We start from the raw sequence: 14,122 nt of genomic DNA, 5'->3' as shown, positions 1-14,122 counted from the left end.
AAAACTGTCTATAAAGAAGGTTTTACTGAAAAATATAAAATTTACTTTGGTGATCCCAATGTTTAATGATATTTAACTATCAATCATGCAAATGAAACATATATCAATATAATAAATAATGCTTGAGTAGTTGGATTGGATGTGCCAACTACTGGGTTTTGCTGATGGGCTTCTTCAATCTGGGTTCATGTTGGTCCCGATTCTTGCGCACCGTCAGATGTAATGAGTGGTGGAGATGGATCTAGAATAAACATTTTCACATTCCTGTACAAATTTTCTAGTAGTTCTTCACTTCAAGTTTATTATTTTGAATTTGGATTATTTATTGTATTTTTATGTGTTTTTAAAAAACACTAATAGATATAGATTTTGATGTTTTAAAATATATTAGAAAGACTTTTAAAGTACAAATTTCAATGTATTTTTATTGCTAAAAAAAACTTACTGTTTACACTGATTTATTTCATGGCAAGTGCAGCTGGGGATATATATACATTTTGCTTATTTAGGATCAAAAGAAGCTAAGAAGCAATTACAAGTATAAGAACATATAAGGAAACAGAAATTTTCTTGATTTCTACATGTTACTATAAATTCCAATTCATGTCTAGTGCATCTCTACATTTGGTTTGAGGAACATCTGAGTTTGTTCAAGTGGTCCTTTCAGATTGAATAGTGAGTTCTGTCATTCAAGTGGTCCTTACTTGCATTCTGAAATGTGTAAACATAAGGAACACCAAAAAGCTATAAAAGGGGTGATCAAATTCGATCTTACTTTAAAAAGGATTTACAATACATGTGCGCAATGAAGTTTACAATTACAAGCAAGGTTACAGAAATATCTGATAAAATTGATTTGTCAATTCGAACGCAAATGAAGCCTCTCTTCAGCCGATCTCACACCCTCCATCTTCAACATTCCGAGCAGAAAATCACTCCATGTGTCTATAGGACCAGGCAAACACCAATGAACACAATCATTGTACAGTGTCACATTTTCATTAGGCGAATGACCATATCTACTTGGGTGACCATCTGGTCTCAACATCGATGCTTGTGTGACATCAAACAGCCTATATTTCAAACCCTTTTTTCTTGCTTCCTTTTCAGCAATTTTGAACTCCTCCAACTGAATCATATAAAACTCCAAATCTAGTCCCTCTAACTGTGTCTCATTGCTCCTAAATGGCTTAGTTCTAATGCAGTTCCCACCCTGATTCCACAACCCATTTTCAAAATGTGAAGGGGCAAATGTCCTAAGAAAGACTGTGCCTTTGAAGTTCTCTAATCTATTGATGGCCTTAAAAGCAGTCCTGAAAGCCTTTCTGTAGCCATAGTACATGGTTAAGTCAGGGACATTCTCCAAGAGGCAGTAATGGCACCCAACAATTTTTTGTTTCTCATAGAACACCATTGAACGTGTAAACCAATGTCCTCCGTTGAGAATAACATAGTCAAAATCTTCAATTTGGGTTATCCATTTCTCATCTGGCTCGTCAAGGTAAAGGTTGCATAGGCCAGTTGGGCCTGGCCCCTTTGAATCTGCTTCTTTGGATCTCACCAAATGAGTTGTCCAAAAAGCAGCCATGGTGAAGTTGTAACTTGGGTACTTCCACCTCATAAAGTAATCATCTCTTTTATACGATACATCTATGGGCCATTCCACCTACCAAATTCCAACAAAATGGTTACAGAATACTCGTACAAAACAACCAAATCAAAATATGCTCCTTTGCCAAACAAAATAAAAGCAAACAACAAACAGGTGAATGTCAAATAAACGCCATTTTGCTACCAAACAAACATCAACTGTCGTTTCTTTCAAATGCGTATACTTGTTACTATTATTATACAATAATGCATGACGTGATGCGTACTCAACTTATATGTATTTTTATATTCCTGTGGTAGGAATAACAACAGCAATGTATTATTCTTTTATTAGCCTAAACTGTACTCTGTCTGCAACAAACAAAATTATCAATCTAGAACAACTATTGCATTAACTAAGAATAATGCTGTTTTTACACAAGTGAGTGTCCCACCATAGTTTTGTATTCTGTAACACTATTGTATGAAGCCGAGGCACACATGTCACTGCTAAAAGTTATAGTTAAGTTTCAAACTTTCAGAGAATCCACTCATCTTTGTACTATAAGTACTGCTAATTTTAAGCTCCTAAACAATTGCCAAATTCTGAAATTATTCCATGTAACATCACCTTTAGAGCATTTCCTTTTAGCCTCCTTTATTATCCTAAGTCATGTTTTTGTGTTCCCAGGGAAAAGCTGCATGTTACAAACTCGGAGGATCCAGCTCATAGGTGTATTGTTTACATGTGAACTTTTCCGGAAAAGACACAGAAATGGATAGCTAATCTTATTAATAATGCATTACGCTAATGGCAATAATACATTATGATATATTCACTTTTGTATTTGGAATAAATAAAATAATTGAGTGGTCCCATCTGGTCTCTCATCTCAGATTCCCTTCAAACACAGACTAATATGAAATTTTGTCCATGCATGTAGATATGGATTTGGTTGGCTAAGCTTTAATTTCCCATTAATTTCATATTCAACCAACCACTTAGCCCAATGCATAGTCCTAATGTTATCAAAGAGTATTTGACGTGCACAACAGCATCTCTGGTTTTTCTAATTTCAGAAATGTGACCTCTCAACAAGATCTATTATTTTGGTTCAGCTTCAACAATTATTCAACTCTCTTAACACCACCTTTATAGTTCTCCTCTCTATGTCTCTCTTTTCTCCCAATCTTTCTTTCTTGTATTGGATACAGTTTGGTATTACAACTTGAACCTATAATAGCAAGTCCTAACTGCTTCATTTTGTCACTTTTGTTCCCACACACAAGACCTCAATTTACAAGAAACTGATGAATTAACTTAGCTGTTTACATAATTTTCAGAAACATTATACAAATTTCATTATCTTAACTATCTCCACTTTAAAGTAATGTAAAAAGAAGAAGGAATATTGTAAAAGAGGATCAAGACAAACTGAAAAGAATTCTATAAAAACAACCAAACGTAGTATAATAATTATACTGATCCAAACAACCACTTAGCTAATAGCCTTATGCAGAATGGTTGGAATGTCAAAAGACAACCTGACATAAAACAACAACAGGCTGGGGTACCTTGTGTTTTTCTTTTCCCTGTGTCATACAAGCAAATAGTGCTCCTTAACACACACTCACTATAATCATCAGGTACATTTTATGTGCCATACCAAGTTACATGTTTTTATGTATTAATTCTTCATTTTGTTTTCCTTTATGACCTGATGAATAATTAAGTGTTAACGACATCTTATAATTAAATGCGAAAGCTCAATTCTCAACCATTTTACTTTCAGGTTTGGCAGGACTTGAACAATTATTGCTGTCTGAAATGCAAGTTGACATAAACTCTTCATAATAATACCACTGTATAATTCAAAGCAGAAGCCAATAGAATGAAAAGTTCTGCTACCATCAACAGTGACTGAGTTTTTTCTTTTTGAAAGTGTGACTAAGTTACTTGCAGGGTAGCTTCCCCCATAGGGTAATTGTGGGAGTACTATTGTGTATCACAAGTATAAATTTTTGAAGTTTTCAATAATGGAAGTCTAGTTAGTTAGATATACATAAAGAGGGGACAAAAATTAAACCGACACTTTTTTTTTCTGTGTAGAAAACTTAAATCTTTTGATAGAGAAATTAATTGCTATCAGTTGGACTGATTAATGGTTTTTGGAAAATTTAGCAACACTAATTTAAGATTAATATTATACATTTTCTTTTATGTGGTAGCTAGACACAGACGTGGAGAACAAGGTGTGACGAGTTGAATTGAATGTGATTGGCACAGTTTCCAGGAAAAAGATTCGATTCCTCGGCATGCATGTTACTTTCCTTTGATCATTTACCTAATCCTTGAATACCGTAAAGGCTTAGGTGAACAAACCAGCCACAATGGTAAAGGACAACGTATATATAATCGAAATAGGAAAAAAAACAGCATCCATATACTTTTTCAATAAAATCTGTTCAAGAAAAAGAGATAAGATGAAAAGAGGAAAAAGATATTTGAGAGGATGATGATGTGATAAAAATGGTAATAAAAAGTGTTACAATATATTGTTATATGGATAACAACTCATCGAACAAGATAGGGATAGAGACATTTGGAAAAAATCAAATACGTGCTGATTAATTGTATTACATAGCTTTCAAAAACAGTGTATGATTATTAGTGGAATAATTAACACGCTGAAGATAAAGTTAAGATAGTGATTTATTTGACTAAAACGTTATTGGTGTCTAATCTTCACGTGTCTGCAGACATTAGAAGAATAGTAGTGATTATGTCTGCTCATAGATTTGAAATCTCACCTTCTTCACTTCAAAATTTTAAACTTAAAATATCACAAAGTTTAGATTTCCATAAAGGAGAGGAAAAGGGCAGTATTATTATCTACTAACTATTAAGATATTTAATATTTGTGGCTCTGAATTTTAGGTAAGATAAAGGCTTGCAATGTAATCAGATCCAAAACTAATTTTAAAAAGTTTGGTTTTTCTTTTTAAGCATTACTGTCTGCCAGAAAAATAATCTCTCAAAAGTAGGGTCAAACGTTAAAACTAGACTCTTTCCACTATGTAATAAGTTATGAAAACACCAAGAGAAAAATTATATCATATTTTTATGAATTATAAATAAAAAATTAATATTAAAAACAAAAACTAACCAGCTGACATGCTCTTGATGGATCAAAAACTTACACCAGAATAGTCTTAGCAGAAGCTTAAAAATTTTTAATTATGAACCAATATTAGAGCATATTATATATGTGTGTGTATATATAATCGGTTCAAAATGGTAGAGAAAACAAAAACAATGGAAAAGAAATGTAGTTATAGATAGAAAGAAGCAGGTAAAAAGTAAGAAAAACTTACCCTTGATAGGAGGCAAATCATGGACTGCATCTGGTTTCTGCCAACTGAGTCTCCAACAAATGCCATTGATTTTCCCCTTACAAGTTCAAGAAACTGGAAAGGGTTGAAGACAGGAAGTTCACATCCATTTGGCTTCCATTTCCACTTCATGAACTCAGAATCTGGTCTACCATACTTCATGCAGTTTTGGTGTTCATGAATAGCCCAGCATGTTTTGTTTGAGTAATATGGAGCCTTTGGGTTTGGAACCCATTCTCCACTGAAAATGTCACACTTCTTGATGGAAGTCGAAGGCAGGCTCGCAGACTCGTTCAGATCATCAAATGCTGAGTATGGCTTCTTGGATTCTTTGTTCTTGAGTGATGATGAAGAGTATCTGAACAAAGGGTATGACAGTGGTGTGACAGTGAACAGCAGTATGGCAAACACTGCAAGTAAAGTCACTTTTGGGATCATTTGTTTTGGGGTGCTTTTACCAAACAGAAGCTCTACGATTTGGAACTTCATTTTTGGAAAGAGGGAGAAAGAGAAGAGAAAGGTAGGAACAAACACATACAAGGTATACAACAATGGAGATGTTTTTCTTATATAAAATATCTTGTCTGTGCAAATTAACTTACGACAGCTTTATTTTATTTTAATTTTTACATTTTGATTATGATTGCAAGTACTTAAGAAAGTTTCTTTCTTAATTAATTACACTTAGTTAAATTTCCCTGAGGTTATATATATTTTTTCAGACATGCATGAGACGTCTTTTGAGGAAAGTTTTTGGATTTTTGGTTGTCATAACCCATGCGCTATGCACAGAGAAATATAATATTTGGAAATTGTCTTTTTCTTTGTCCTACTATGAAACGTTATTAATAACACAAATACTTTTACAGTGATTAATCTTTGAAAACAGACTGTGTTTCTTTTTTATCAATGCATGCACCTTATTTCTACAACAACATATTTTATTAGAAATCATGAAATGTGTTCTATTCGTACCAAAGCAACTACTACTTAGATGAGTAGGTATATAATATCTTTATAATATGTTCCAGTGTTGACTTACATAATATTGTGCTTTGCTTTTTTAATAAAAATCTGAAATCAGTAAAAATGGGTGGAGAAAACAAGAGAAATAATAAAATAAAATAATTAAGTGTAATAAGGTAAAAAAATATATAAAAAAAAAAAGTAACAGGAACTTTAAAACAGAAAAGATTTTAATTTCTCAATAAGGTTAAAACATATGTATGACCTTCGTCAGCCAACAATTTAGTAACTGGCAAAGATAGTAATTAATATAATTAATGAATAATTAATTGAAGTAATAAAAACCATTAATTAATAATTAATAAGAATAATAAAATCATTAATGAGTAGTTAATTGGAATAATAAAATCAGTTATTGATGATTAATAAGAATAATAAATATTATTAACGAACAATCTGATTTAATTAGAAATCCATTACAAAATTTTAAAATATAAATTTGACATTAATATAAAATATATTTTTCATAACCCAATTTTATTATAGAATCATTAAAAAAATCACTTAGTCCAAATACTTTTTGAATATAACTTCAAGACAGACACGAATGACTCAGGAATATTTACAAATTATTTGATGATGATCGACTCATCAAATCGAAACAATTAGGTTGATAATTAATTTGCATTTACAAATTGCATAAAGTAAACTACATCGAGATCCGTGATCATTCATCGAAAACATATTTTCACCTTGGAAAGTGGAATATTTTAGTTGTCTACATTCAGGGGTAAATTAGACATTTCACTTTCTTAATTTGTTCAAGACATAGATTGAATTTGACAAGTGACAATATATTGATCAGGAATATAATCAAGCTTGCAGGTCAGAATTTTAGATCCAGATCTATATTTCTAATATAATGAACTCCAAATTCTCTTAATTTATACTATTCGAATAATCTTCGTTTTCTAAATTATAGAATGGATTTTGTATTTCTGTGATATTAAATAATATATCAACTTTTTGAATTTGATATTCTTTATTAAATAAAAGACGGATCACAGCTTTTCCATGGAAGACTCTTCTGAAATTTTTGCTGTAAAAAGTTGTTATAGTGCGATTATTTTTTAATATTTCCCCTTTGAATTATGTTGGTGATGTTAGAAACTCATGTGACTCATTAATTATATTACGAAGCTGGTTTCGGAATACTACCTAATAATTTTGAGGACAATAGTCAAATGTGGTAGGATGATGAATGGGTTAAGAAATAGAAATATTGGGTTCGTTAATCTTTGTCTGTGCAATCATAACATATCAGGACACATGTAAGAACCGCAGGTCATGATCAAGACTACCATAAAACAATTATGGCAAGCTTGTAATATATAATGAGAATTTGATTTAATTAAAATTAAATGTGGGGACTAATTAATTGATGACTGATTTGATATTTAATCGATTCAACAATAACCTAATTAAATGTTAATTCTCCAGTTTATCATATAATATAATAATTTAGAAAAATAAAAGATATCTACAAGACTATATATGTAGCTTCATGTTTATCCTTTGATTAGGTATGACTGATTTAATCTGTGAGTTTTGTAGTAGCAAAGTTGAAGTTGAATGCAGAAGAAGAAATTAGAGAGTAATGGATGAAAGAAAAGGAATGCACAACCACCTTGAATTCAATTTCCTCTGTAATTGATTATTCCCTTTGAAGTTTGTTTGTTCATCAATGGTAATTTATTACAGGCAAACAAGATTGCAATTGGAAACAACATGATTTGGATCGAAGAAGACACGAGTGTCCGGTTAGGTAGTATAACTAATCAGACCACGACGTTTACTTCTTTGTGACAACATTAATTCAAACAATTGTAGTAAGTAAAACCAGATCCAGGTTTGACCAACGTACCCAACTTGACTAGAGTGCATGCATTTTCCAAATATTTACTTATTCAACTTTTTTTTTTAATACACTTGGCTTGATACACAATTTAAAGAACTCCTAACAAGTTTCCAAAATGAGGTAATAAAAATTGTGCCTCTCTTTGTAACAATAAAACGAGATACCCCAACTATGTTATTAACAAAAGCTTTAGTAATTATTTATTGGTATATTCAACCTTGAGTGGAATGAAATGGTTAAACTCAGAAAGCTTCTCCACCACAACTATAATTGTTGAATACCATAACACAAAAAGTAAACAAATGATGAAAATCATTGATACATCATCCACAACTTTCAACTTTCATGCTATAAACCTCTATAATGAAATTAATAATTCTAAAGATATTGGATTAGATTTATTATAACTTTCACCTCCCTCTAAACGGTGCTGATCACTTTTGTTTTCACTAATGTCAAATATAATGCGAGCACCCATTTAAGAATGACCCTTTACAAAATGATTTTTTACTATATGGGAGGATACCTATCAAAGAGACTCTAACGTTTAAGTAAACAACTTTACGTAATAATATTGTAATAAAGATAATTAATTATAATTAATTACTTGACCTTTCCTTTTACATATATTTATAAATACTATATTGAACTTACTATTAGGTCTGACCCATTTATTACCAATAAATGACATTATTCATATTAATTATCAATCAATGACTATTATTTTCATTAACTGTCTATTAATAATTTTTATTGTTCATATTAATTTTCAGACTGAAAGATCATTTTCTTACTGAATAGTTAACTGCCGACATACAGTACACAATCAATCAAACCTATCACATCATTCACTAACTTTTATAATTTCAAATCATTTCATTTCTCACAACATTTTCCTTAATTGAAACAATTATATACCTACTTTTTTTCTCAAATTCATTTTTTCAAATTTATTTTCAAATTCAAACACAGCCGAAAGAAACAATATCACAAATGAATGCAAAATAAATACCCCCAATATAGATTGCATAGAAAAAGGTATTACTGGTGTACAATTTTGTTTAGAAGTGGAAAATGTATGGACATATTTTCATAGATTAATGTCTCAATCGTATACAGTAAAAGAAAACTAAATGTATGAGTAATCAGAGTTGGGTATTGTAGTAGAATCACTGAACCTAATGCAAATTAATTTGAAGATAATCAGAATGAAAAAAATACCAAGGCTATAGAGAGAAGAATACTAGAGGGATTTGAGAGAGTGTATACCACACACATATCCACCTAGAGCATGTGGTCCTTCATAAATACATTCTCACACAATATTTTTTATATATTATAATTTTAATCTCATAAAATCTAATTAACGTGACATAAAAAATAAGATACAATTTTTTTTATAACAATGAAAAAATATTTTAAAAAAATTAAATTTTAATCTCATAATTTTTTTTTTATAAAAATGTTGTGTTGAAGTTAATGTGGAGGAAGGCCCAGCAATAATTGAGGAGGAACGTGGTAACGAAGCTAATAATGTGAGAAAGTTTAACTTTACACCTAAACTAAATTACATGTTATCTCTTTCATTGTCATGTTCTCTTTTTGAAGCCTTTTACGTTGGAAATCTTCAATATTCCATCTATTACTTCTTTTTCTCACATCTTACAATAATCATCATTGTACCTCACTCGACCTTTTCATCATCCTTTACTCCTTCTTTTTCCTTATTCAACAAAAATAAGAAAAAATAATGAAAAATAAAGTATAAAAAAATATATGGTTTTTAGGTTATTTGATTCTACAACATTTAAGAAAATTATGCGAACAGAAAGACCTATATATCAAATAAAGTTGCATCCTAAATAAATACATTTTTTTTTTCTATTTTTACACTCAATTAGATAACAATTCATTTGCTTATCATCCATTTATTTTACCTACAAATAAATTCATATAATAGATTTATTAAAAAATAAAGTTCATCCATTAATTAATTTAATAAACAATAATGATTCATATATATCAACGTTCAGTATTTAATAACTTTTATTATTGATACTTGACATATTAAAATTAACCCATCAGATTTTCACGGTATTATATATTGAAAATTTTAAAAAGTTATTTTAAAATTTTTTAAAAATAATTATTTGTAAAATTTGTTATTTTTAAAATATAATTGATTTATAGAATATATTTTCTAAAAACAAATTTTACAAAAAAAAAAAAATCAAAGCAATGTTATTTACAAAAAAAAAAAATCAAATCATTTTTCTCTTTCTTCCGTGTTCAACTATATTTCTATCACCTTTTTTCCATCTACTTTCTTGAATTTTTTTATTTACTTTCTTTATCAACAAAAATAAATAAATAAATATAATAGTACGCTTGTGCTTGTTCTAACTCTTTTAAATATATATATATATATATATATATATTATGTTCAAAAGACATATGCTCTAATAATATTTTGAATCATTTCCACCTTAAATTTGCCTTAAATATCAAATTATCTTAATGCAAAAATAAGGATTCGCAGAGCTTTGAATAAAATAAAACTGGTGAAATAACTTTAAGGATTAAATATGTTTTTAATTCATTAACTTTCAGCGAAAATTAGAATTAGTCCCTCTTCAAAACTTTGGACTAATTTAGTCTTCAAACTTTAAAAATGTGTGAATTTAGTCTTTTTAACCAAATTTTGTAAATTAGGCCAAAGTTTTGAAGAGAGACTAATTTTAATTTTCGTTAAAAGTTAAGGGATCAAAAACATATATAACCCTAACTTTAATTCAAATAATAAAAACTTTTAATGAATTTAATTTGTGCAAAACACTTTTAAGAATAGAAAACCGTATACATTGATGACAGTAGAATGATAAAATATAATTAAGTCTACTAAAATATTAAATTATCTAATTTTCATGTTAATGGAAAACAAGAAATCAAAATAATAATTATGCTTGTATTGCGGGAGGTAAAGTTATATTATTGTATAATTCAGAATATAATTTTGTATTATAAATTGTACGATAAAAAATAATTTACATTCTAAACGACTTTTAAATTTATCTTACGGACTATACAATCAGACATATCTATACAATTCAAAACCATACTACAATAATTACATAAAGAGTATAATTGTAATTTTGAAAAATATGGGATGCAGAAAGAAAACATCGGGGTGAAGGAAGAAATTTCCACTCTGTTCTCCCACATATTACACGTATTGGGCCGAAAAAAAAATTCAAATGGGCTTCATTTCATAACATCACAAGTGAAAGAGTGATGCTCCCTTCACCACCTCATTTTCTCCCTACATCTTTCTAATTTTTTTTAAATTCTAAATTTATCCTTTTTACTTTTTACTTTTATCAATTTTATTTTTTATTTTTTAAAACTCTAATAATTCCAATCGCCTTTCACTTTCACTTTCTCTTTCTTTTAATTTTCACTTTCCTTAACACAAAATTGGACAAAAAAAAGCAAATTCTGCATGGTATAAATTTAAAATATTTATAACTTCTGATGAGTTTTGAAGTATCATGAATCCATAATATAATCTGTTAAAATTTTATTCTCCACTTCATTGTCTTTAAATAACCAAACTTGAAAATCTATACTTAAATTAACTCTAAACCACCAGGAGATAACCCTTGCTATTGTAAACCAAACCATTTAGGCTGCAGGAGCTGAACTTCTCTTAGATAATCACTAGGTGTTCTGTGAATCTCGCGGAATTTGAAAAGAGATGGAAAATATTGTGTTAACGGAAGTGAAAATTAAGAAAAAGAGAGAAAGTGACAGTGGAGGGTGAGGACTTATGGTTCAAAGTGAAAGTGAGAGGAGATTGAGATTAGGATTTTAAAAAATAAAAAGTAAAAAAATATATCTGAAATTTTAAAAAAATTGGGAAGGTACAAAGAAAAGATGAGGTAAAAGCATCACTCCAATTGAAAACTTTGTTAACTATGCGAATTTCTTAATTATCCCTCCATTTTTTTTAATGGAATGTATTTTTTACATTTTATAGTTTATTTATATCCTGTGATACAATCATCATAACAAAGTAACAAATTGAGTAATAGTCATGTGATATATATATATATATATATATATATATATATATATATATATATATATATATATATATATATATATATATATATATATATATTTCTAAAAATCCCGTGATATACATTTAATTGTTATGTATATGTGTATATCTAATTGTTAAACTCTGATCTAATAATCTATATATTTAATTCTGTTTTTTATTATAACAGAAATTTTCATTTGATACTATGAGTAATATATAAAGTGTAAGAAATCCTCTTTAGAGATTGAGTGGATGTAGGTCAATAACTCATCCTTATCTTTGATTATTCAAAATAATTAGCATATAAAATACTGAATTTAATACTTTAGAAAAGATGATGGTGACTTAACTACAAATCACACCCAATTTAATCTCCTATTTATAACTATGAATAATTGCCCACACACGTTGTACAATTAAGAGCTTAATTTACGAACTAATCTCTTATTGTTAAACATTTTCGTATAATAAAATTCTTATCAACATGCTGTATTAATGAATAAAATAAAATAGTTAATTTTTAATACATTTATTTATATATATAAATAAAAAAAGCGTTACACTGATAGTACATATAAATTAAATTCTAAATGAGTTTTTAAGAATTTTATAGTCAACCTTTTAAAATATAGCCAAAGAAAACAAAATGTTGTACATATAAATTTCAGGATTAAAGCCACACATTTAAAGTACAGGGAATTCCTTTCTACACAAACAAACAAACAGTGACCTTTCGACCACTTAATAAAGAATTTAACCTCTTGCATAATTATTTAAAAATACAATTTTCTTTGCTAATTTAATTACACATTATAAATAAAATAAAGAAAACAAGAGATTAGTCATCTATCATCCGTCTTTTTTTTTTTACAATTAAATTCTGTATTCCATCTTATTTCCATTACTTTTTTTAGGAACTCATTTGCATAATTTAATTATTACAAATTTCGGTAAAAAAAAACTACTAATTAAAACCTTTTTTATGGTTCTGAATAATCAATACTTAAATTATGTAGAACTCTGAATCCATAAATATATATATATATATATATCTTGACTGGTATATGCGTGGTTACTTCCATGCTCTTAATGCTTAACATTTCACAGCAATTCTCACATTCAGAAGCAAACACTTGAATTCATTGATTTCCTTCCTTTCCCTTTTAACACACAAACACAAACTACTTTGTTCATCATATCACATACCCTTTTGATTCTTCTTTCTACAAGAAGTGTAGTTTTGTTTTCATCTTTTTCTGCATTATCTAGCAAGGCACAAGGTTTGTTTCTGACCCTCTTGTTTTTTCATTCTTTTTCTTTGTGCCTGTTCATCATGCAGTGCTTGTTGTTTTTACCTTTGACTGTTTTAGAGCAGAATTAATCAGCAAAGATGGTGATGATGGGTCTGGGAAGGTTGGTAGGGTCTCTAAAATCCAAAATAAGGTCTTTCAAACTGAAGAAACCTTATGATAAGATGGAGAAGAGTGAGAGCATGAGAGTCGAGATAAGAAGCAGAAAGGCCAGAAAACTCATTGAAGAGACCTTAAAAATTGCTGATTCTCCTAAGTCCAGAACCTTCGCTTTATGATGTATTATTGTTCACTGTATCTATTGGTAAAAACTCTTCAATAATTAAGCTTCTGCTGTTCATCTTTAAATTTCAATGATTTTAGCTTCTGCTATATATCCACTATAATTAGTGCTACTAATCATGTTATGTATGGGTTAGAACTCTTATATCCGATTAGAAATAAGTCTAATCTAGAGTACATAAGTGTATATAAAATTTCATTTTTCAAATTAATTTTGTGTGATTAAGTTAAGTTTAAAATTTTTAATATGAAATCAAAATCAAGTTAGAATTTATGCTAGAAAGATTTGTGTAGATATGTTATTTCAGACTAATTGGTTTTACGAGATTAGACTTAAGTATAAAACTTTTCTCTTGTCTTAGTAAAAAGCATGCAAAAGCTTTGCAGAATTTGTATGAGTTTGTTTTCTGAGGCACTTAGATGAAAATGGAAGGTGGAAAAGTAGCAGAAAATGGATTAATGAGTTTTTTAGGCCATTTTTCATAGATGAAATTAAAAGGTAAAAAGTTGGAAAGAAAAATATCTGTATTTATGCACTGTGTAGTAGATTTTCACCGAAGC

General features: G+C 29.1%; 2 protein-coding genes across 3 annotated transcripts; one reads left to right on the top strand and one right to left on the bottom strand.

Moving 5' to 3' along the window:
- Positions 1 to 745: 745 nt before the first annotated feature.
- On the bottom strand, positions 746 to 5,538 carry LOC124843002 (protein trichome birefringence-like 19). The gene is made up of 2 exons (XM_047319624.2): positions 4,966 to 5,538; positions 746 to 1,666 (listed from the first exon to the last, which is right to left on the bottom strand). The coding sequence occupies exons 1-2, from the start codon at positions 5,470 to 5,472 to the stop codon at positions 860 to 862; spliced, it is 1,314 nt and encodes a 437-aa protein (XP_047175580.2). The 5' UTR covers positions 5,473 to 5,538; the 3' UTR covers positions 746 to 859.
- A 7,488-nt stretch (positions 5,539 to 13,026) lies between these two features.
- Positions 13,027 to 13,633, top strand: LOC148199245 (uncharacterized). 2 transcript variants are annotated; one of them, XM_088114143.1, is made up of 2 exons: positions 13,027 to 13,249; positions 13,345 to 13,633. In XM_088114143.1, exon 2 carries the CDS (start codon positions 13,360 to 13,362, stop codon positions 13,555 to 13,557), a length of 198 nt encoding a protein of 65 aa, XP_087970269.1. In that variant the 5' UTR covers positions 13,027 to 13,249; positions 13,345 to 13,359; the 3' UTR covers positions 13,558 to 13,633. The 2 variants fall into 2 exon arrangements, with proteins under 2 accessions (XP_087970269.1, XP_087970270.1); XM_088114144.1 differs by having other exon boundaries at positions 13,340 to 13,633.
- The last annotated feature ends 489 nt before the right edge of the window (positions 13,634 to 14,122 follow it).

This window comes from Vigna umbellata, chromosome 4 (genome assembly GCF_029865625.1).
Source record: "Vigna umbellata cultivar VRB3 chromosome 4, Vumbellata_1.0, whole genome shotgun sequence".
In the NCBI taxonomy this organism is placed as follows: Eukaryota; Viridiplantae; Streptophyta; class Magnoliopsida; order Fabales; family Fabaceae; genus Vigna; species Vigna umbellata.
This window is presented reverse-complemented; position numbering and strand designations above follow the sequence as displayed.